Source organism: Pristiophorus japonicus, unplaced genomic scaffold (genome assembly GCF_044704955.1).
Source record: "Pristiophorus japonicus isolate sPriJap1 unplaced genomic scaffold, sPriJap1.hap1 HAP1_SCAFFOLD_700, whole genome shotgun sequence".
Taxonomy (NCBI): Eukaryota; Metazoa; Chordata; class Chondrichthyes; family Pristiophoridae; genus Pristiophorus; species Pristiophorus japonicus.
Window position 1 is genome coordinate 169,753 of NW_027254614.1, and position 24,107 is coordinate 193,859.

A 24,107-nucleotide genomic window follows, 5' to 3' on the forward strand; every position below is an offset into this window, starting at 1 on the left:
TCTGCGCCCAGTGTGTTTGGGGTACAGTCTGCACCCAGTGCGTTTGGGGTACAGTCTGCGCCCAGTGTGTTTGGGGTACAGTCTGTGCCCAGTGTTGTTGGGGGACAGTCAGTGCCCAGTGTAGTTGGGGTACAGTCTGTGCCCAGTGTTTGGGTACAGTCTGTGCCCAGTGTTTGGGTACAGTCTGTGCCCAGTGTGGTTGGGGTACAGTCGATTCCCAGTGTGTTTGGGGACAGTCTGTGCCCAGTGTGGTTGGGGTACAGTCGATGACCAGTGTGTTTGGGAACAGTCTGTGCCCAGTGTGGTTGGGGTACAGTCGATGCCCAGTGTGGTTGGGGGGGACAGTCGATGCCCAGTGTGGTTGGGGGGACAGTCTGTGCCCAGTGTGGTTGGGGTACAGTCTGTGCCCAGTGTGGTTGGGGGACAGTCGATGCCCAGTGTGGTTGGGGTACAGTCTGTACCCAGTGTGGTTGGGGGACAGTCCATGCCCAGTGTGGTTGGGGTACAGTCTGTGCCCAGTGTGGTTGGGGTACAGTCAATGGCCAGTGTGGTTGGGATACAGTCAATGCCCAGTGTGGTTGGGGACAGTCTGTGCCCAGTGTGGTTGGGGTACAGTCAATGCCCAGTGTGGTTGGGGACAGTCTGTGCCCAGTGTGGTTGGGGACAGTCTGTGCCCAGTGTGGTTGGGGTACAGTCAATGCCCAGTGTGGTTGGGGACAGTCTGTGCCCAGTGTGGTTGGGGTACAGTCTGTGCCCAGTGTGGGTGGGTTACAGTCAGTGCCCAGTGTGGGTGGGGTACAGTCAATGCCCAGTGTGGTTGGGGTACAGTCAGTGCTCAGTGTGGTTGGGGTACAGTATGTGCCCAGTGTGATTGGGGTACAGTCAATGCCCAGTGTGGTTGGGGTACAGTCAGTGCCCAGTGTGGTTGGGGTACAGTCAGTGCCCAGTGTGGTTGGGGGTACAGTCAGTGCCCAGTGTGGTTGGGGTACAGTCTGTGCCCAGTGTGTTTGGGGTACAGGCTGTGCCCAGTGTGGTTGGGGTACAGTCTGTGCCCAGTGTGGTTGGGGTACAGTCAGTGCCCAGTGTGGTTGGGGTACAGTCAGTGCCCAGTGTGGTTGGGGTACAGTCAGTGTCCAGTGTGTTTGGGGTACAGTCTGTGCCCAGTGTGGTTGGGGACAGTCTGTGCCCAGTGTGGTTGGGGTACAGTCTGTGCCCAGTGTGGTTGGGGTACAGTCTGTGCCCAGTGTGGTTGGGTACAGTCTGTGCCCAGTGTGTTTGGTGTGCAGTCAGTGCCCAGTGTGGTTGGGGTACAGTCTGTGCCCAGTGTGGTTGGGTACAGTCAGTGCCCAGTGTGGGTGGGGTACAGTCTGTGCCCAGGGTTGTTGGGGTACAGTCTGTGCCCAGCGTGGTTGGGGTACAGTCTGTGCCCAGGGTTGTTGGGTACAGTCTGTGCCCAGTGTGGTCGGGGTACAGTCTGTGCCCAGTGTGGTCTGGGTACAGTCTGTGCCCAGTGTGGTTGGGGTACAGTCTGTGCCCAGTGTGGTTGGGGTACAGTCTGTGCCCAGTGTTGTTGGGTACAGTCTGTGCCCAGTGTGGTTGGGGTACAGTCAATGCCCACTGTGGTTGGGGTACAGTCAGTGCTCAGTGTGGTTGGGATACAGTCAATGCCCAGTGTGGTTGGGGACAGTCTGTGCCCAGTGTGGTTGGGTACAGTCTGTGCCCAGTGTTTGGGTACAGTCTGTGCCCAGTGTGGTTGGGGTACAGTCTGTGCCCAGTGTTTGGGTACAGTCTGTGTCCAGTGTGGTTGGGGGACAGTCAGTGCCCAGTGTGGTTGGGTGCAGTCTGTGCCCAGTGTGGTTGGGTACAGTCTGTGCCCAGTGTGGTTGGGTACAGTCTGTGCCCAGTGTGGTTGGGGTACAGTCAGTGCCCAGTGTGGTTGGGGTACAGTCAATGCCCAGTGTGGTTGGGGTACAGTCAATGCCCAGTGTGGTTGGGGTACAGTCAATGCCCAGTGTGGTTGGGGGACAGTCAGTGCCCAGTGTGGTTGGGGGACAGTCAGTGCCCAGTGTGGTTGGGGGACAGTCAGTGCCCAGTGTAGTTGGGCTACAGTCTGTGCCCAGTGTTTGGGTACAGTCTGTGCCCAGTGTTTGGGGTACAGTCTGTGCCCAGTGTTTGGGGTACAGTCTGTGCCCAGTGTGTTTGGGGCACAGTCTGCGCCCAGTGTGTTTGGGGTACAGTCTGCACCCAGTGCGTTTGGGGTACAGTCTGCGCCCAGTGTGTTTGGGGTACAGTCTGTGCCCAGTGTGGTTGGGGGACAGTCAGTGCCCAGTGTAGTTGGGGTACAGTCTGTGCCCAGTGTTTGGGTACAGTCTGTGCCCAGTGTTTGGGTACAGTCTGTGCCCAGTGTGGTTGGGGTACAGTCGATTCCCAGTGTGTTTGGGGACAGTCTGTGCCCAGTGTGGTTGGGGTACAGTCGATGCCCAGTGTGTTTGGGAACAGTCTGTGCCCAGTGTGGTTGGGGTACAGTCGATGCCCAGTGTGTTTGGGAACAGTCTGTGCCCAGTGTGGTTGGGGTACAGTCGATGCCCAGTGTGGTTGGGGGGGACAGTCGATGCCCAGTGTGGTTGGGGGGACAGTCTGTGCCCAGTGTGGTTGGGGTACAGTCTGTACCCAGTGTGGTTGGGGGACAGTCCGTGCCCAGTGTGGTTGGGGTACAGTCTGTGCCCAGTGTGGTTGGGGTACAGTCAATGGCCAGTGTGGTTGGGATACAGTCAATGCCCAGTGTGGTTGGGGACAGTCTGTGCCCAGTGTGGTTGGGGTACAGTCAATGCCCAGTGTGGTTGGGGACAGTCTGTGCCCAGTGTGGTTGGGGACAGTCTGTGCCCAGTGTGGTTGGGGTACCGTCAATGCCCAGTGTGGTTGGGGACAGTCTGTGCCCAGTGTGGTTGAGGTACAGTCTGTGCCCAGTGTGGGTGGGTTACAGTCAGTGCCCAGTGTGGGTGGGGTACAGTCAATGCCCAGTGTGGTTGGGGTACAGTCAGTGCTCAATGTGGTTGGGGTACAGTATGTGCCCAGTGTGATTGGGGTACAGTCAATGCCCAGTGTGGTTGGGTTACAGTCTGTGCCCAGTGTGGTTGGGGTACAGTCTGTGCCCAGTGTGGTTGGGGTACAGTCTGTGCCCAGTGTGGTTGGGGTACAGTCTGTGCCCAGTGTGGTTGGGTACAATCTGTGCCCAGTGTGGTTGAGGTACAGTCAATGCCCAGTGTGGTTGGGGTACAGTCAATTCCCAGTGTGGTTGGGGTACAGTCTGTGCTCAGTGTGGTTGGGATACAGTCAATGCCCAGTGTGGTTGGGGACAGTCTCTGCCCAGTGTGGTTGGGGACAGTCTGTGCCCATTGTGGTTGGGGTACAGTCTGTGCCCAGTGTGGTAGGGGTACAGTCAATGCCCAGTGTGGTTGGGGGACAGTCTGTGCCCAGTGTGGTTGGGTACAGTCTGTTCCCAGTGTGGTTGGGGTACTGTCAGTGCCCAGTGTGGTTGGGTTACAGTCTGTGCCCAGTGTGGTTGGGGTACAGTCTGTGCCCAGTGTGGTTGGGGTACAGTCTGTGCCCAGTGTGGTTGGGTACAATCTGTGCCCAGTGTGGTTGAGGTACAGTCAATGCCCAGTGTGGTTGGGGTACAGTCAATTCCCAGTGTGGTTGGGGTACAGTCTGTGCTCAGTGTGGTTGGGATACAGTCAATGCCCAGTGTGGTTGGGGACAGTCTGTGCCCAGTGTGGTTGGGGACAGTCTGTGCCCAGTGTGGTTGGGGTACAGTCAATGCCCAGTGTGGGTGGGGTACAGTCTGTGCCCAGTGTGGTTGGGTTACAGTCTGTGCCCAGTGTGGTTGGGTTACAGTCTGTGCCCAGTGTGGTTGGGTTACAGTCTGTGCCCAGTGTGGTTGGGGTACAGTCAATGCCCAGTGTGGTTGGGGACAGTCTGTGCCCAGTGTGGTTGAGGTACAGTCTGTGCCCAGTGTGGGTGGGTTACAGTCAGTGCCCAGTGTGGGTGGGGTACAGTCAATGCCCAGTGTGGTTGGGGTACAGTCAGTGCTCAGTGTGGTTGGGGTACAGTATGTGCCCAGTGTGATTGGGGTACAGTCAATGCCCAGTGTGGTTGGGTTACAGTCTGTGCCCAGTGTGGTTGGGGTACAGTCTGTGCCCAGTGTGGTTGGGGTACAGTCTGTACCCAGTGTGGTTGGGGTACAGTCTGTGCCCAGTGTGGTTGGGGTACAGTCTGTGCCCATTGTGGTTGGGGTACAGTCTGTGCCCAGTGTGGTAGGGGTACAGTCAATGCCCAGTGTGGTTGGGGGACAGTCTGTGCCCAGTGTGGTTGGGTACAGTCTGTTCCCAGTGTGGTTGGGGTACTGTCAGTGCCCAGTGTGGTTGGGTTACAGTCTGTGCCCAGTGTGGTTGGGGTACAGTCTGTGCCCAGTGTGGTTGGGGTACAGTCTGTGCCCAGTGTGGTTGGGGTACAGTCTGTGCCCAGTGTGGTTGGGGTACAGTCTGTGCCCAGTGTGGTTGGGTACAATCTGTGCCCAGTGTGGTTGAGGTACAGTCAATGCCCAGTGTGGTTGGGGTACAGTCAATGCCCAGTGTGGTTGGGGTACAGTCTGTGCTCAGTGTGGTTGGGATACAGTCAATGCCCAGTGTGGTTGGGGACAGTCTGTGCCCAGTGTGGTTGGGGACAGTCTGTGCCCAGTGTGGTTGGGGTACAGTCAATGCCCAGTGTGGGTGGGGTACAGTCTGTGCCCAGTGTGGTTGGGTTACAGTCTGTGCCCAGTGTGGTTGGGTTACAGTCTGTGCCCAGTGTGGTTGGGGTACAGTCAGTGCCCAGTGTGGTTGGGGTACAGTCAGTGCCCAGTGTGGTTGGGGTACAGTCAATGCCCAGTGTGGTTGGGGTACAGTCAATGCCCAGTGTGGTTGGGGTACAGTCAGTGCTCAGTGTGGTTGGGGATAATCTGTGCCCAGTGTGGTTGGGGACAGTCTGTGCCCAGTGTGTTTGGGGTACAGTCAGTGCCCAGTGTGGTTGGGGACCGTCTGTGCCCAGTGTGCTTGGGGTACATTCTGTGCCCAGTGTGTTTGGGTACAGTCTGTGCCCAGTGTGTTTGGGGTACAGTCAGTGCCCAGTGTGGTTGGGGACAGTCTGTGCCCAGTGTGCTTGGGGTACAGTCTGTGCCCAGTGTGGTTGGGGTACAGTCTGTGCCCAGTGTGGTTGGGGTACAGTCAGTGCCCAGTGTGCTTGGGATACAGTCAGTGCCCAGTGTGCTTGGGATACAGTCAATGCCCAGTGTGGTTGGGGACAGTCTGTGCCCAGTGTGGTTGGGGACAGTCAGTGCCCAGTGTGGTTGGGGTACAGTCTGTGCCCAGTGTGGTTGGGGTACAGTCAGTGCCCAGTGAGGTTGGGGTACAGTCAGTGCTCAGTGTGGTTGGGATACAGTCAATGCCCAGTGTGGTTGGGGACAGTCTGTGCCCAGTGTGGTGGGGGACAGTCTGTGCCCAGTGTGTTTGGGGTACAGTCAGTGCCCAGTGTGGTTGGGGACAGTCTGTGCCCAGTGTGGTTGGGGTACAGTCTGTGCCCAGTGTGGTTGGGGTACAGTCTGTGCCCAGTGTGGTTGGGGTACAGTCTGTGCCCAGTGTGTTTGGGGTACAGTCAGTGCCCAGTGTGGTTGGGGTACAGTCAATGCCCAGTGTGGTTGGGTTACATCCTGTGCCCAGTGTGGTAGGGGTACAGTCAATGCCCAGTGTGGTTGGGGTACAGTCAGTGCCCAGTGTGGTTGGGGTACAGTCAGTGCCCAGTGTGGTTGGGGTACAGTCAGTGCTCAGTGTGGTTGGGATACAGTCAATGCCCAGTGTGGTTGGGGACAGTCTGTGCCCAGTGTGGTTTATGGTACAGTCAGTGCCCAGTGTGGTTGGGGTACAGTCAGTGCCCAGTGTGGTCGGGGTACAGTCTGTGCCCAGTGTGGTTGGGGTACAGTCTGTGCCCAGTGTGTTTGGGGTACAGTCTGTGCCCAGTGTGTTTGGGGTACAGTCAGTGCCCAGTGTGGTTGGGGTACAGTCAATGCCCAGTGTGGTTGGGGTACATCCTGTGCCCAGTGTGGTAGGGGTACAGTCAATGCCCAGTGTGGTTGGGGTACAGTCAGTGCCCAGTGTGGTTGGGGTACAGTCTGTGCCCAGTGTGGTCGGGGTACAGTCTGTGCCCAGTGTGGTTGGGGTACAGTCTGTGTCCAGTGTGGTTGGGGTACAGTCTGTGCCCAGTGTTGTTGGGGTACAGGCTGTGCCCATTGTGGTTGGGGTACAGTCTGTGCCCAGTGTGGTAGGGGTACAGTCAATGCCCAGTGTGGTTGGGGTACAGTCTGTGCCCAGTGTGGTTGGGTACAGTCTGTGCCCAGTGTGGTTGGGGTACTGTCAGTGCCCAGTGTGGTTGGGTTACAGTCTGTGCCCAGTGTGGTTGGGGTACAGTCTGTGCCCAGTGTGGTTGGGTACAATCTGTGCCCAGTGTGGTTGGGGTACAGTCAATGCCCAGTGTGGTTGGGGTACAGTCGATGCCCAGTGTGGTTGGGGGGACAGTCTGTGCCCAGTGTGGTTGGGGTACAGTCTGTGCCCAGTGTGGTTGGGGGACAGTCGATGCCCAGTTTGGTTGGGGTACAGTCTGTACCCAGTGTGGTTGGGGGACAGTCAATGCCCATTGTGGTTGGGGTACAGTCTGTGCCCAGTGTGGTTGGGGTACAGTCAATGGCCAGTGTGGTTGGAATACAGTCAATGCCCAGTGTGGTTGGGGTACAGTATGTGCCCAGTGTGGTTGGGGTACAGTCAATGGCCAGTGTGGTTGGGATACAGTCAATGCCCAGTGTGGTTGGGGGACAGTCAATGCCCAGTGTGGTTGGGGTATAGTCTGTGCCCAGTGTGGTTGGGGTACAGTCAATGCTCAGTGTGGTTGGGGACAGTCTGTGCCCAGTGTGGTTGGGGACAGTCTGTGCCCAGTGTGGTTGGGGTACAGTCTGTGCCCAGTGTGGGTGGGTTACAGTCAGTGCCCAGTGTGGTAGGGGTACAGTCAGTGCCCAGTGTGGTTGGGGTACAGTCAGTGCTCAGTGTGGTTGGGGTACAGTATGTGCCCAGTGTGATTGGGGTACAGTCAATGCCCAGTGTGGTTGGGTTACAGTCTGTGCCCAGTGTGGTTGGGGTACAGTCAATGACCAGTGTGGTTGGGATACAGTCAGTGCCCAGTGTGGTTGGGGTACAGTCTGTGCCCAGTGTGGTTGGGGTACAGTCAATGGCCAGTGTGGTTGGGGTACAGTCAGTGACCAGTGTGGTTGGGGTACAGTCAGTGCCCAGTGTGGTTGGGGTACAGTCTGTGCCCAGTGTGGTTGGGGTACAGTATGTGCCCAGTGTGTTTGGGGTACAGTCAGTGCCCAGTGTGGTTGGGGTACAGTCAATGCCCAGTGTGGTTGGGGTACAGTCTGTGCCCAGTGTGGTAGGGGTACAGTCAATGCCCAGTGTGGTTGGGGTACAGTCTGTACCCAGTGTGGTTGGGGTACAGTCTGTGCCCAGTGTGGTTGGGGTACAGTCTGTGCCCATTGTGGTTGGGGTACAGTCTGTGCCCAGTGTGGTAGGGGTACAGTCAATGCCCAGTGTGGTTGGGGTACAGTCTGTGCCCAGTGTGGTTGGGTACAGTCTGTGCCCAGTGTGGTTGGGGTACTGTCAGTGCCCAGTGTGGTTGGGTTACAGTCTGTGCCCAGTGTGGTTGGGGTACAGTCTGTGCCCAGTGTGGTTACGGTACAGCCTGTGCCCAGTGTGGTTGGGTACAATCTGTGCCCAGTGTGGTTGAGGTACAGTCAATGCCCAGTGTGGTTGGGGTACAGTCAATGCCCAGTGTGGTTGGGGTACAGTCTGTGCTCAGTGTGGTTGGGATACAGTCAATGCCCAGTGTGGTTGGGGACAGTCTGTGCCCAGTGTGGTTGGGGACAGTCTGTGCCCAGTGTGTTTGGGGTACAGTCTGTGCCCAGTGTGGTTGGGGTACAGTCTGTGCCCAGTGTGGTTGGGGTACAGTCTGTGCACAGTGTGGTTGGGGTACAGTCTGTGCACAGTGTGGTTGGGGTACAGTCTGTGCCCAGTGTGGTTGGGTTACAGTCTGTGCCCAGTGTGGTTGGGGACAGTCTGTGCCCAGTGTGTTTGGGGTACAGTCTGTGCCCAGTGTGGTTGGGGTACAGTCTGTGCCCAGTGTGGTTGGGGTACAGTCTGTGCCCAGTGTGGTTGGGGTACAGCCTGTGCCCAGTGTGGTTGGGGTACAGTCAGTGCTCAGTGTGGTTGGGGATAATCTGTGCCCAGTGTGGTTGGGGACAGTCTGTGCCCAGTGTGTTTGGGGTACAGTCAGTGCCCAGTGTGGTTGGGGACAGTCTGTGCCCAGTGTGCTTGGGGTACATTCTGTGCCCAGTGTGTTTGGGTACAGTCTGTGCCCAGTGTGTTTGGGGTAGTCAGTGCCCAGTGTGGTTGGGGACAGTCTGTGCCCAGTGTGCTTGGGGTACAGTCTGTGCCCAGTGTGGTTGGGGTACAGTCTGTGCCCAGTGTGGTTGGGGTACAGTCAGTGCCCAGTGTGGTTGGGGTACAGTCAATGGCCAGTGTGGTTGGGATACAGTCTGTGCCCAGTGTGTTTGGGGAGTCTGTGCCCAGTGTGTTTGGGGTACAGTCAGTGCCCAGTGTGGTTGGGGTACAGTCTGTGCCCAGCGTGGTTGGGGTACAGTCTGTGCCCAGTGTGGTTGGGTACAGTCTGTGCCCAGTGTGGTTGGGTTACAGTCAGTGCCCAGTGTGGTAGGGGTACAGTCTGTGCCCAGTGTGGTTGGGGTACAGTCTGTGCCCAGTGTGGCCGGGGTACAGTCAGTGCCCAGTGTGGTTGGGGTGCAGTCAATGGCTAGTGTGGTTGGGGTACAGTCAATGCCCAGTGTGGTTGGGGTACAGTCAATGCCCAGTGTGGTTGGGGTACAGTCAGTGCTCAGTGTGGTTGGGGATAATCTGTGCCCAGTGTGGTTGGGGACAGTCTGCGCCCAGTGTGTTTGGGGTACAGTCAGTGCCCAGTGTGGTTGGGGACAGTCTGTGCCCAGTGTGCTTGGGGTACATTCTGTGCCCAGTGTGGTTGGGTACAGTCTGTGCCCAGTGTGTTTGGGGTAGTCAGTGCCCAGTGTGGTTGTGGACAGTCTGTGCCCAGTCTGCTTGGGGTACAGTCTGTGCCCAGTGTGGTTGGGGTATAGTCTGTGCCCAGTGTGGTTGGGGTACAGTCTGTGCCCAGTGTGGTTGGGGTACAGTCAGTGCCCAGTGTGGTTGGGGTACAGTCAGTGCCCAGTGTGCTTGGGATACAGTCAATGCCCAGTGTGGTTGGGGACAGTCTGTGCCCAGTGTGGTTGGGTACAGTCAGTGCCCAGTGTGGTTGGGGTACAGTCTGTGCCCAGTGTGGTTGGGGTACAGTCTGTGCCCAGTGTGGTTGGGTACAGTCAGTGCCCAGTGTGGTCGGGGTACAGTCTGTGCCCAGTGTGGTCGGGATACAGTCAGTGCCCAGTGTGGTTGGGGTACAGTCTGTGCCCAGTGTGGCTGGGGTACAGTCAATGCCCAGTGAGGTTGGGGTACAGTCAGTGCTCAGTGTGGTTGGGATACAGTCAATGCCCAGTGTGGTTGGGGACAGTCTGTGCCCAGTGTGGTTGGGTACAGTCTGTGCCCAGTGTGTTTGGGGTACAGTCAGTGCCCAGTGTGGTTGGGGACAGTCTGTGCCCAGTGTGGTTGGGGACAGTCTGTGCCCAGTGTGCTTGGGATACAGTCTGTGCCCAGTGTGGTTGGGGTACAGTCTGTGCCCAGTGTGGTTAGGGTACAGTCTGTGCCCAGTGTGGTTGGGTTACAGTCAGTGCCCAGTGTGGTTGGGGTACAGTCTGTGCCCAGTGTGGTTGGGTACAATCTGTGCCCAGTGTGGTTGAGGTACAGTCAATGCCCAGTGTGGTTGGGGTACAGTCAATGCCCAGTGTGGTTGGGGTACAGTCTGTGCTCAGTGTGGTTGGGATACAGTCAATGCCCAGTGTGGTTGGGGACAGTCTGTGCCCAGTGTGGTTGGGGACAGTCTGTGCCCAGTGTGTTTGGGGTCAGTCTGTGCCCAGTGTGGTTGGGGTACAGTCTGTGCCCAGTGTGGTTGGGGTACAGTCTGTGCCCAGTGTGGTTGGGGTACAGTCTGTGCCCAGTGTGGTTGGGGTACAGTCAATGGCCAGTGTGGTTGGGATACAGTCTGTGCCCAGTGTGTTTGGGGAGTCTGTGCCCAGTGTGGTTGGGGTACAGTCTGTGCCCAGTGTGGTTGGGGTACAGTCTGTGCCCAGTGTGGTTGGGTACAGTCTGTGCCCAGTGTGATTGGGTTACAGTCAGTGCCCAGTGTGGTAGGGGTACAGTCAATGCCCAGTGTGGTTGGGGTACAGTCAGTGCTCAGTGTGGTTGGGGTGCAGTCTGTGCCCAGTGTGATTGGGGTACAGTCTGTGCCCAGTGTGGTTGGGGTACAGTCAATGGCCACTGTGCTTGGGATACAGTCAATGCCCAGTGTGGTTGGGGACAGTCTGTGCCCAGTGTGGTTGGGGTACTGTCAATGCCCAGTGTGGTTGGGGTACAGTCTGTGCCCAGTGTGGTTGGGGTACAGTCAATGGCCAGTGTGCTTGGGATACAGTCAATGCCCAGTGTGGTTGGGGAGTCTGTGCCCAGTGTGTTTGGGGTACAGTCAGTGCCCAGTGTGGTTGGGGTACAGTCTGTGCCCAGTGTGGTTGGGGACAGTCTGTGCCCAGTGTGGTTGGGGACAGTCTGTGCCCAGTGTGTTTGGGGTACAGTCAGTGCCAGTGTGCTTGGGGTCAGTCTGTGTCCAATGTGGTTGGGGTACAGTCTGTGCCCAGTGTGGTTGGGGTACAGTCTGTGCCCAGTGTGGTTGGGGTACAGTCTGTGCCCAGTGTGGTTGGGGTATAGTCTGTGCCCAGTGTGGTTGGGGTACAGTCTGTGCCTAGTGTGCTTGGGGTACAGTCTGTGCCCAGTGTGGTTGGGGTACAGTCTGTGCCCAGTGTGGTTGGGCTACAGTCTGTGCCCAGTGTGGTTGGGCTACAGTCTGTGCCCAGTGTGGTTGGGCTACAGTCTGTGCCCAGTGTGGTTGGGGTACAGTCTGTGCCCAGTGTGGTTGGGCTACAGTCTGTGCCCAGTGTGGTTGGGGTACAGTCTGTGCCCAGTGTGGTTGGGTACAGCCTGTGCCCAGTGTGGTTGGGTACAGTCTGTGCCCAGTGTGTTTGGGGTGCAGTCTGTGCCCAGTGTGGTTGGGTACACTCTGTGCCCAGTGTGGTTGGGTACAGTCTGTGCCCAGTGTGGTTGGGGTACAGTCAGTGCCCAGTGTGGTTGGGGTACAGTCAGTGCCAAGTGTGGTTGGGGTACAGTCTGTGCCCAGTGCTTGGGGTACAGTCTGTGCCCAGTGTGGTTGGGGTACAGTCAGTGCCCAGTGTGGTTGGGGTACAGTCAGTGCCCAGTGTGGTTGGGGTACAGTCAATGGCCAGTGTGCTTGGGATACAGTCAATGCCCAGCGTGGTTGGGGACAGTCTGTGCCCAGTGTGGTTGGGTACAGTCAGTGCCCAGTGTGGTTGGGGTACAGTCAGTGCCCAGTGTGGTTGGGGTACAGTCTGTGCCCAGTGTTGTTGGGTACAGTCAGTGCCCAGTGTGGTCGGGGTACAGTCTGTGCCCAGTGTGGTCGGGATACAGTCAGTGCCCAGTGTGGTTGGGGTACAGTCTGTGCAAAGTGTGGTTGGGGTACAGTCAATGCCCAGTGTGGTTGGGGTACAGTCAGTGCTCAGTGTGGTTGGGATACAGTCTGTGCCCAGTGTGGCTGGGTTACAGTCAGTGCCCAGTGTGGTTGGGGTACAGTCAGTGCCCAGTGTGGTTGGGGTACAGTCAATGGCCAGTGTGCTTGGGATACAGTCAATGCCCAGTGTGGTTGGGGACAGTCAATGCCCAGTGTGGTTGGGGACAGTCTGTGCCCAGTGTGGTTGGGGTACAGTCAATGCCCAGTCTGGTTGGGGTACAGTCAGTGCCCAGTGTGGTTGGGGACAGTCTGTGCCCAGTGTGCTTGGGGTACAGTCTGTGCCCAGTGTGGTTGGGGTACAGTCTGTGCCCAGTGTGGTTGGGGACAGTCTGTGCCCAGTCTGGTTGGGGTACAGTCAATGCCCAGTCTGGTTGGGGTACAGTCAATGCCCAGTGTGGTTGGGGTACAGTCTGTGCCCAGTGTGGTTGGGGTATAGTCAATGGCCAGTGTGGTTGGTGATACAGTCTGTGCCCAGTGTGTTTGGGGAGTCTGTGCCCAGTGTGTTTGGGGTACAGTCAGTGCCCAGTGTGGTTGGGGTACAGTCTGTGCCCAGTGTGGTTGGGTACAGTCTGTGCCCAGTGTGGTTGGGGTACAGTCTGTGCCCAGTGTGGTTGGGTTACAGTCAGTGCCCAGTGTGGTAGGGGTACAGTCAATGCCCAGTGTGGTAGGGGTACAGTCAATGCCCAGTGTGGTTGGGGTACAGTCAGTGCTCAGTGTGGTTGGGGTGCAGTCTGTGCCCAATGTGATTGGGGTACAGTCTGTGCCCAGTGTGGTTGGGGTACAGTCAGTGCCCAGTGTGGTTGGGGTACAGTCTGTGCCCAGTGTGGTAGGGGTACAGTCAATGCCCAGTGTGGTTGGGGTACAGTCAATGGCCACTGTGCTTGGGATACAGTCAATGCCCAGTGTGGTTGGGGGTAGTCTGTGCCCAGTGTGGTTGGGGCACAGTCAATGCCCAGTGTGGTTGGGGTACAGTCAATGATCAGTTTGCTTGGGATACAGTCAATGCCCAGTGTGGTTGGGGTACAGTCAGAGCCCAGTGTTGTTGGGGTACAGTCTGTGCCCAGTGTGGTAGGGGTAAAGTCAATGCCCAGTGTGGTTGGGGTACAGTCTGTGCCCAGTGTGGTTGGGGTACAGTCTGTACCCAGTGTGGTTGGGGTACATTCTGTGCCCAGTGCGGTAGGGGTACAGTCTGTGCCCAGTGTGGTAGGGGTACAGTCTGTGCCCAGTGTGGTAGGGGTACAGTCAATGCCCAGTGTGGTTGGGGTACAGTCTGTGCCCAGTGTTGTTGGGTACAGTCTGTGCCCAGTGTGGTTGGGGTACAGTATGTGCCCAGTGTGGTCGGGATACAGTCAGTGCCCAGTGTGGTTGGGGTACAGTCTGTGCAAAGTGTGGTTGGGGTACAGTCAATGCCCAGTGTGGTTGGGGTACAGTCAGTGCTCAGTGTGGTTGGGATACAGTCAATGCCCAGTGTGGTTGGGGACAGTCTGTGCCCAGTGTGGTTGGGGACAGTCTGTGCCCAGTGTGTTTGGGGTACAGTCAGTGCCCAGTGTGGTTGGGGACAGTCTGTGCCCAGTGTGCTTGGGGTACAGTCTGTGCCCAGTGTGGTTGGGGTACAGTCTGTGCCCAGTGTGGTTGGGGTACAGTCTGTGCCCAGTGTGGCTGGGTTACAGTCAGTGCCCAGTGTGGTTGGGGTACAGTCAGTGCCCAGTGTGGTTGGGGTACAGTCAATGGCCAGTGTGCTTGGGATACAGTCAATGCCCAGTGTGGTTGGGGACAGTCAATGCCCAGTGTGGTTGGGGACAGTCTGTGCCCAGTGTGGTTGGGGTACAGTCAATGCCCAGTCTGGTTGGGGTACAGTCAATGCCCAGTGTGGTTGGGGTACAGTCTGTGCCCAGTGTGGTTGGGGTATAGTCAATGGCCAGTGTGGTTGGTGATACAGTCTGTGCCCAGTGTGTTTGGGGAGTCTGTGCCCAGTGTGTTTGGGGTACAGTCAGTGCCCAGTGTGGTTGGGGTACAGTCTGTGCCCAGTGTGGTTGGGTACAGTCTGTGCCCAGTGTGGTTGGGTACAGTCTGTGCCCAGTGTGGTTGGGGTACAGTCTGTGCCCAGTGTGGTTGGGTTACAGTCAGTGCCCAGTGTGGTAGGGGTACAGTCAATGCCCAGTGTGGTAGGGGTACAGTCAATGCCCAGTGTGGTTGGGGTACAGTCAGTGCTCAGTGTGGTTGGGGTGCAGTCTGTGCCCAATGTGATTGGGGTACAGTCTGTGCCCAGTGTGGTTGGGGTACAGCATGTGCCCAGTGTGGCCGGGGTACAGTCAGTGCCCAGTGTGGCCGGGGTACAGTCAGTGCCCAGTGTGGTTGGGGTACAGTCTGTGCCCAGTGTGGTAGGGGTACAGTCAATGCCCAGTGTGGTTGGGGTACAGTCAATGGCCACTGTGCTTGGGATACAGTCAATGCCCAGTGTGGTTGGGGGTAGTCTGTGCCCAGTGTGGTTGGGGCACAGTCAATGCCCAGTGTGGTTGGGGTACAGTCAATGACCAGTTTGCTTGGGATACAGTCAATGCCCAGTGTGGTTGGGGTACAGTCAGAGCCCAGTGTTGTTGGGGTACAGTCTGTGCCCAGTGTGGTAGGGGTAAAGTCAATGCCCAGTGTGGTTGGGGTACAGTCTGTGCCCAGTGTGGTTGGGGTACAGTCTGTACCCAGTGTGGTTGGGGTACATTCTGTGCCCAGTGCGGTAGGGGTACAGTCTGTGCCCAGTGTGGTAGGGGTACAGTCTGTGCCCAGTGTGGTAGGGGTACAGTCAATGCCCAGTGTGGTTGGGGTACAGTCTGTGCCCAGTGTTGTTGGGTACAGTCTGTGCCCAGTGTGGTTGGGGTACTGTCAGTGCCCAGTGTGGTTGGGGTACAGTCTGTGCCCAGTGTGGTTGGGGTACAGTCTGTGCCCAGTGTTGTTGGGTACAGTCTGTGCCCAGTGTGGTTGGGGTACAGTCAATGCCCAGTGTGGTTGGGGTACAGTCAGTGCTCAGTGTGGTTGGGATACAGTTAATGCCCAGTGTGGTTGGGGACAGTCTGTGCCCAGTGTGGTTGGGGACAGTCTGTGCCCAGTGTGTTTGGGGTACAGTCTGTGCCCAGTGTGGTTGGGGTACAGTCTGTGCCCAGTGTGGTTGGGGACAGTCAGTGCCCAATATGCTTGGGGTACAGTCTGTGCCCAGTGTGGTTGGGGTACAGTCAGTGCCCAGTGTGGTTGGGGTACAGTCAGTGCCCAGTGTGGTTGGGGTACAGTCAATGCCCAGTGTGGTTGGGGACAGTCTGTGCCCAGTGTGGTTGGGTACAGTCAGTGCCCAATGTGGTTGGGGTACAGCATGTGCCCAGTGTGGCCGGGGTACAGTCAGTGCCCAGTGTGGCCGGGGTACAGTCAGTGCCCAGTGTGGTTGGGGTACAGTCTGTGCCCAGTGTGGTAGGGGTACAGTCAATGCCCAGTGTGGTTGGGGTACAGTCATTGGCCACTGTGCTTGGGATACAGTCAATGCCCAGTGTGGTTGGGGGTAGTCTGTGCCCAGTGTGGTTGGGGCACAGTCAATGCCCAGTGTGGTTGGGGTACAGTCAATGACCAGTTTGCTTGGGATACAGTCAATGCCCAGTGTGGTTGGGGTACAGTCAGAGCCCAGTGTTGTTGGGGTACAGTCTGTGCCCAGTGTGGTAGGGGTAAAGTCAATGCCCAGTGTGGTTGGGGTACAGTCTGTGCCCAGTGTGGTTGGGGTACAGTCTGTACCCAGTGTGGTTGGGGTACATTCTGTGCCCAGTGCGGTAGGGGTACAGTCTGTGCCCAGTGTGGTAGGGGTACAGTCTGTGCCCAGTGTGGTAGGGGTACAGTCAATGCCCAGTGTGGTTGGGGTACAGTCTGTGCCCAGTGTTGTTGGGTACAGTCTGTGCCCAGTGTGGTTGGGGTACTGTCAGTGCCCAGTGTGGTTGGGGTACAGTCTGTGCCCAGTGTGGTTGGGGTACAGTCTGTGCCCAGTGTTGTTGGGTACAGTCTGTGCCCAGTGTGGTTGGGGTACAGTCAATGCCCAGTGTGGTTGGGGTACAGTCAGTGCTCAGTGTGGTTGGGATACAGTTAATGCCCAGTGTGGTTGGGGACAGTCTGTGCCCAGTGTGGTTGGGGACAGTCTGTGCCCAGTGTGTTTGGGGTACAGTCTGTGCCCAGTGTGGTTGGGGTACAGTCTGTGCCCAGTGTGGTTGGGGACAGTCAGTGCCCAATATGCTTGGGGTACAGTCTGTGCCCAGTGTGGTTGGGGTACAGTCAGTGCCCAGTGTGGTTGGGGTACAGTCAGTGCCCAGTGTGGTTGGGGTACAGTCAATGGCCAGTGTTGTTGGGTACAGTCAGTGCCCAGTGTGGTTGGGATACAGTCTGTGCCCAGTGTGGTTGGGTACAGTCTGTGCCCAGTGTGGTTGGGATACAGTCTGTGCCCAGTGTGGTGGGGGACAGTCGATACCCAGTGTGGTTGGGGTACAGTCAGTGCCCAGTGTGGTTGGGGGACAGTCGATGCCCAGTGTGGTTGGGGTACAGTCAGTGCCCAGTGTGGTTGGGGTACAGTCAGTGCCCAGTGTGGTTGGGGTACAGTCAATGGCCAGTGTGCTTGGGATACAGTCAATGCCCAGCGTGGTTGGGGACAGTCTGTGCCCAGTGTGGTTGGGTACAGTCAGTGCCCAGTGTGGTTGGGGTACAGTCTGTGCCCAGTGTGGTTGGGGTACAGTCTGTGCCCAGTGTTGTTGGGTACAGTCAGTGCCCAGTGTGGTTGGGATACAGTCTGTGCCCAGTGTGATTGGGATACAGTCTGTGCCCAGTGTGGTTGGGTACAGTCTGTGCCCAGTGTGGTTGGGGTACAGTCTGTGCCCAGTGTGGTGGGGGACAGTCTGTACCCAGTGTGGTTGGGGTACAGTCTGTGCCCAGTGTGGTTGGGGTACAGTCTGTGCCCAGTGTGGTTGGGGTACAGTCTGTGCCCAGTGTGGTTGGGGTACAGTCTGTGCCCAGTGTGGTTGGGGTACAGTCTGTACTCAGTGTGGTTGGGGTACAGTCTGTACTCAGTGTGGTTGGGGAACAGTCTGTACTCAGTGTGGTTGGGGAACAGTCTGTACTCAGTGTGGTTGGGGAACAGTCTGTACCCAGTGTGGTTGGGGACAGTCAACACCCAGTGTGGTGGAGGAATGGGTGCGATTCTGAATTTCCGTTCATTACCTGTGGTAATGTGCCAAGGCTGCTGGTGTAACTGTGGTATGTGGATATTCACCCTCCATGTTCCATTAACAGGATACTCGGGACAGCCGGATTAATGGTTAGTGTTGCTGGTGATCGTTCAGTTATTATCCCAGGTTAACTGTCATCTCCTGCTCCCCCCTGCTAACCTCACTCAGCGATTCTGGCGTAATAATTACCCTCACTGAAACAAATTCAGCTCTGCAACTCCTCCCAGCCAGGCTCACCAATCACCATTCACAGGTGCCGGCCCACACAAGGTTCGTGCTGTTTGTAAACACAAGACGCAAGAACAGAAATGTGTGTGTGTGACTCTCCTGTGATGTTGCCAAGCCCCTGTTTTTCTCCATACCAAACAGTGACGGCCATCAACAGGAAATAAAACCAGCCAATGATAGCACTGACCCTCCGTTCGATTTTTAAAGATGTTCTTTGTGGTAAGGCCTGTTCTTTAAAAGTGTGGGCGACCTTTGTGAATTCCGCCTCTGAGCCGGTGGTCAATGTGGAATCACAAACTAACGGCCCCACTTTTTACTCCTCCTCCTCCTAAAGCTTCACCCATCAAGAGACCCCTCAACACACCAAAAACTGTTCCCGCAGAGGTGAGAGTTACGGCACATTATGTTATGTGACTTGTGATCTCGCTGTCACCTGCAACCTCTGCTCATTGATATTACTTTGGTCAGTGCTCCCCTGGGCGTTCTTTCTTGTCTCTCTTAATCTTCAAATCCCTCATCCTGTCCTCTCTTCCTCCTCCTTGTACCCTCACAGTGAAATGAAGATCTGATCACTCTATCTCCGACTCTAACTCAATCTTTCCCTGAGCTGTGAAACTTGCCAGTTCCCTCAGGCCTCCTACGGTCTATGGGTGAGATCAGCAACTAGCACAGACCAGGGACTGAACCAGTTCCTATATTCTAGCCCAACTACCAGCGCTGAGGAGGGTATAGATCAGCATTCAAGGAGCAGTGTAGTCTACTTACTCATCCTCCTCTCCTTCGGGCAGTTTCGCTTTTTGCGACCGAACCCATTGCTCGACGTGAGACAGTGAGTTCCTTCTCTGTAGCTCCAGGTCCTCAACCCCAGGCTTGGAATCCTCCTCAAATCTGAATGCTCTGTTCTGGACCCCACTCGTGGGAGTGGGAGGAGGGACTGTGCCATTCTGTGGCAGAGGGGTCAGCCGCTCAAGGGAGATGGTTACAGGCGGAACCTCCCTCCGACCATTGGTGGGAGCCAAGAGCTCCCGCCTGACTTTCTCCAACTTCTTTTCCATCATTTCATCTCTGGAATCCGTTTGCCGCTTCGGTTCAGACAGCTTTGCGATTTCCAGTGATTCCGCACTCTGGGCATTTTCCGTGCGCTGGAGCAGCCCGGATTTAGTGAAATCCTCGAAGCTGGAATATCGCTGTTCCTGGGGAGCGCGCTTTGAAGCTTTCGTCGAGGAGACGCTGCAAAAAAAATTTCAGACGATAAAAGTATAAATAAACTGACTGCAACTTGGGGATAGCTGGTAAATCCTACATTTCTGTTGTTACAAAAGTACAACTGGTTCTGAGCATGGAGAAACTCATCGTGTTCAAGATGATAAATATTAAAGAGCATGAATTAGCCGAGAAAGAACCAGAGTCTGTGGCTGTCAGCAACCAACAGGGTGGATAAAGGGGAACCAGTGGATGTGGTGTATTTGGACTTCCAGAAGGCATTTGACAAGGTGCCACATAAAAGGTTACTGCACAAGATAAAAGTTCACGGGGTAATATATTAGCATGGATAGAGGATTGGCTAACTAACAAAAAACAGAGAGTCGGGATAAATGGTTCATTCTCGGGTTGGCAATCAGTAACTAGTGGGGTGCCGCAGGGATCAGTGCTGGGACCCCAACTATTTACAATCTATATTAACGATTTGGAAGAAAGGACCGAGTGTAATGTAGCCAAGTTTGCTGACGATACAAAGATGGGAGGAAAAGCAATGTGTGAGGAGGACACAAAAAATCTGCAAAAGGACATAGACAGGCTAAGTGAGTGGGCAAAAATTTGGCAGATGGAGTATAATGTTGGAAAGTGTGAGGTCATGCACTTTGGCAGAAAAAAATCAAAGAGCAAGTGGAGAAAGATTGCAAAGTGCTGCAGTATAGCAGGACCTGGGGGTACTTGTGCATGAAACACAAAAGGATAGTATGCAGGTACAGCAAGTGATCAGGAAGGCCAATGGAATCTTGGCCTTTATTGTGAAGGGGATGGAGTATAAAAGCAGGGAAGTCTTGTTACAGCTATATAAGGTATTGGTGAGGTCACACCTGGAATACTGCGTGCAGTTTTGGTTTCCATATTTACGAAAGGATATACTTGTTTTGGAGGCAGTTCAGAGAAGGTTCACTTGGTTGATTCCGGGGATGAGGGGGTTGACTTATGAGGAAAGGTTGAGTAGGTAGGTCTACTCATTGGAATTCAGAAGAATGAGAGGGGATCTTATTGAAACGTATAAGATTATGAGGGGGCTTGACAAGGTGGATGCAGAGAGGATGTTTCCACTGATGGGGGAGACTGGAACTAGAGGGCATGATCTTAGAATAAGGGGCTGCCCATTTAAAACTGAGATGAGGAGAAATTTCTTCTCTCAGAGAAGGAATCTGTGGAATTTGCTGCCTCAGAGAGCTGTGGAAGCCGGGACATTGAATAAATTTATCACAGAAAGAGACAGTTTCTTAAACGATAAGGGGATAAGGGGTTATGGGGAGCGGGCGGGGAAGTGGAGCTGAGTCCATGATCAGATCAGCCATGATCTTATTAAATGGCGGTGCAGGCTCGAGGGGCCGTATGGCCGACTCCTGCTCCTATTTCTTATTTATGTTCTTATGTAACAAAGAGCTCTTGACTGATCTCTGACCTCTTGCACCTGTTCTTGATTTTTATCAATTCTACAGTTGGCCCGCCGCTGAGTTTTCTTCTTTTTTATCTCCAAGCTCCAAACACCTCGTCCCACACGCTCTTCCCATTCTCTAAAGCCTCACTGTATTGAAATCATGACTCAATGCTCTGGTCCTTACTCTAACATTCAATTGCAGAACCTCTAAATTGTGGAACTCCTCACTTCCCTCAGTCCTCCTTTCATCCCAAGCTGTTAAGCACCAGTCTCACTGACAACGTTTTGTTTTTCTTGTTTTATAAAAACATCAGAACATAAGAAATAGGAGCAGGAGCAGACCATTCGGCCTTCGAGCCTGCTCCTCCATTCAATAAGATCATGGCTGATCTTCAACTTTAACTTCGCCTTCCCGCCCGATCCCCAAATCCCTCGATTCCCTTAGTGTCCAAAAATCTATCGATCTCAATCTTGACTATACTCAATGACTGAGCATCCACAGCCCTCTGGGATAGAGAATTCCAAAGATTCACCACCTGCTGAGTGAATTGCTTGCTGTACCTGCATATTAACTTTCAGTGATTGGTGTACAAGGATACCCAGGTCCCTCTGAACACCCACATTTCCCAGTCTCTCACCATTTAAAAAAATATTCTGTTCTTCTATTTTTCCTACTAAAGTGGATAATTTCACACTTCTCCACATTATACTCAATCTGCCAAGTTCTTGCCCATTCACTTAACCGGTCTATATCCCATTGCATCCTCCTCTCAGTTTATTTTCCCACCTAGCTTTGTATTGTCAGCAACCTTGGATATATTACACTTGGTTCCTCATCATAGATTGTAAATAGCTGAGGCCCCAGCAGTGATCCGACTCTTTCCCGTTTTGGAGATGTCCTGCAGTATGGGCCCTTCCCCATGCCTGCTCAATCATGGGAAATGCTGGAGGCCAATTGGATTTGGTGTTTGACTCTAACCTTGCGAGTATGAAGTTGTCCTTTCAGGTTCTTGAGGAATGAACTTTGGGGACAGACGCCCAAACCTTTTGATACCATAAAATAGAATGGAATGGGAAGGAGCTTTCCCCACCGGGATTGTGTAAAGTGGGGGTGAATGGGAAGGGGTTTGATCTATTGGGATTGTGTAAAGTGGGGGTGAATGGGAAGGGGTTTGATCCATTGGGATTGTGTAAAATGGGGGTGAATGGGAAGGGGTTTGGTCCATTGGGATTGTGTAAAGTGGGGGCGAATGGGAAGGGGTTTGGTCCATTGGGATTGTGTAAAGTGGGGGTGAATGGGAAGAGGTTTGGTCCATTGGGATTGTGTAAAGTGGGGGCGAATGGGAAGGGGTTTGGTCCATTGGGATTGTGTAAAGTGGGGGTGAATGGGAAGGGGTTTGTCCATTGGGATTGTGTACAGTGGGGGTGAATGTAAAGGGGTTTGGTCCAATTGGATTGTGTGCAGTGGGAGTGAATGGGAAGCAAACCTGAGGACTGGGAGAATTTTATAATACAGCAGAGGAAGACAAAGGATTTAATTAGGAGGGGGGAAATAGAGTACGAGAGGAAGCTTGCCGGGAACATAAAAACTGACTGCAAAAGCTTCTATAGATATGTGAAGAGAAAAAGATTAGTGAAGACCAACGTAGGTCCCTTGCAGTCAGATTCAGATTAATTTATAATGGGGAACAAAGAAATGGCAGACCAGTTAAACAAATACTTTGGTTCTATCTTCACAAAGGAAGACACAAATAACCTTCCGGAAATACTACGGGATCGAGGGTCTAGCGAGAAGGAGGAACTAAAGGAAATCCTTATTAGTCAGCAAATTGTGTTAGGAAAATTGATGGGATTGAAGGCCGATAAATCCCCAAGGCCTGATAGTCAGCATCCCAGAGTACTTAAGGAAGTGGCCTGAGAAATAGTGGATGCATTGGTGATCATTTTCCAACAGTCTATCAACTCTGGATCAGTTCCTATGGACAGGAGGGTAGCTAATGTAACACCACTTTTTAAAAAGGGAGGGAGAGAGAAGGCAGGTAATTATAGACCGGTTAGCCTGACATCGGTAGTGGGGGGAAATGTTGGAATCATTTATTAAAGAAGAAATAGCAGCACATTTGGAAAGCAGTGACGGGATCGGTCCAAGTCAGTCAGCATGGATTTATGAAAGGGAAATCCTGCTTGACAAATCTTCTAGGATTTTTTGAGGATGTTACTGGTAGAATGGACAAGGGAGAACCAGTGGATGTGGTGTATTTGAATTTTCAAAATGCTTTTGAAAAGGTCGCACACAAGAGATTAGTGTGAAAAATTAAAGCACATGGTATTGGGAGTAATGTATTGACGTGGATAGAGAACTAGTTGGCAGACAGGAAGCAGAGAGTCGGGATAAACGGGTCTTTTTCAGAATGGCAAGCAGTGACTAGTGGGGTGCCGCAGGAGTCAGTGCTGGGACCCCAGCTCTTTACAATATACATCAATGATTTGGATGAGGGAATTGAGTGTAATATTTCCAAGTTTGCAGATGACACTAAACTGGGTGGTGGTGTGAGCTGTGAGGAGGACACTAAAAGGCTGCAGGGGGACTTGGACAGGTTAGGTGAGTGGGCAAATGCATGGCAGATGGAGTATAATATGGATTAACTGTGAGGTTATTCACTTTGGTGGCAAAAACACGAAGGCAGAATATTATCTAAATGGCGGCAGGTTAGGAAAAGCGGAGGTGCAACGATACCTAGGTGTCATGGTACATCAGTCATTGAAAGTTGGCATGCAGGTACAGCAGGCGGTGAAGAAGGCAAATGGTATATTGGCCTTCATAGCTAGGGGATTTGAGTATAGGAGCAGGGAGGTCTTACTGCAGTTGTACAGGGCCTTGGTGAGGCCTCACCTGGAATATTGTGTTCAGTTTTGGTCTCCTAATCTGAGGAAGGATGTTCTTGCTATTGAGGGAGTGCAGCGAAGGTTCACCAAACTGATTCCCGGGATGGCAGGACTGACATATGAGGAGAGACTGGATCGACTTGCGCCTCTATTCACTGGAGTTTGGAAGGATGAGAGGGGATCTCATAGAAACATATAAAATTCTGACGGGACTGGACAGGTTAGATGCAGGAAGGATGTTCCCGATGTTGGGGAAGTCCAGTAACCAGGGGACATAGTTTAAGGATAAGGGCTAAGCCATTTAGGACTGAGAGGAGGAGAAACTTCTTCACTCAGAGAGTTGTTAACCTGTGGAATTCCCTACCGCAGAGAGTTGTTGATGCCAGTTCATTGGATATATTCAAGAGGGTTAGATATGGCCCTTACAGCTAAAGGGATCAAGGGGTATGGAGAGAAAGCAGGAAAGGGGTGAATGATCAGCCATGATCTTATTGAAAGGTGGTGCAGGCTCGAAGGGCCGAATGGCCTACTCCTGCACCTAGTTTCTATGGTCCATTGAGATTTATACAGTGAGAGTGAATGGGAAGGGGTTTGGTTCCATTGGGATTGTGTATGGTAGGAGTGAATGGGAAAGGGTTTGGTCCATTGGGATTGTGTACAGTGGGAGTGGATGGGAAGGGGTTTGGTCCATTGGGATTTTGTACAGTGGGAGTGAATGGGAAGGGGTTTGGGATCTATCTGTAATGGACAGTAATACAGTGCAAGTTCTTTAACCCCTTACTTGCTGTTTTCAGATTCCACTCGTGCTGATTGGCTCATGGCCCTGATCCAACCGTTCATATCTTCCTGTGTGTCGGCACTGAAGTAGTAAGTCCTCATTCCGGAGTGTTCAGCCTGTGGGACAGGAATACGTCAGTAAAGTTCAAACATTTCTTCATTCCTGAACGTTTTCTCTCTCTGCTATAATCGTCTGTCCTCACAGCTCCTCCTTCCCCTGACATTTAATCAGGTTTGGGAGTGGAGTATTGTGTAACGGGACAAGGACGACCGCACATCACCAACTGACTACCTGGGTTTGCCCCTGGTATCTGTAGATCAGACAATTCCTATCGGCGGTCAATCCGTAAACGGCAAGCTTCCGCCTGGATGTAAACGCCCCCCCAACTCCCAACCACATCCCGCCCTGCCCCCGGACCCCCCACACCCCTACTCTGTCAGAT

The 24,107-nt window shown here is 54.2% G+C and overlaps 1 protein-coding gene across 1 annotated transcript in view; it reads right to left on the minus strand.

The window, feature by feature from the left end:
* Positions 1-18,119: 18,119 nt before the first annotated feature.
* LOC139256284 (pleckstrin homology domain-containing family A member 7-like) overlaps positions 18,120-24,107 on the minus strand; it is a gene marked incomplete at its 3' end in the record, with an annotated part of 55,882 nt that continues 49,894 nt past the window's right edge. The window contains exons 8-9 of the mRNA XM_070874165.1: positions 23,669-23,781; positions 18,120-18,584 (exon numbers count right to left, since the gene is read on the minus strand). Coding sequence (XP_070730266.1) covers positions 18,120-18,584; positions 23,669-23,781 — 578 coding nt within the window. The remainder of the gene's footprint in view (positions 18,585-23,668; positions 23,782-24,107) is intronic.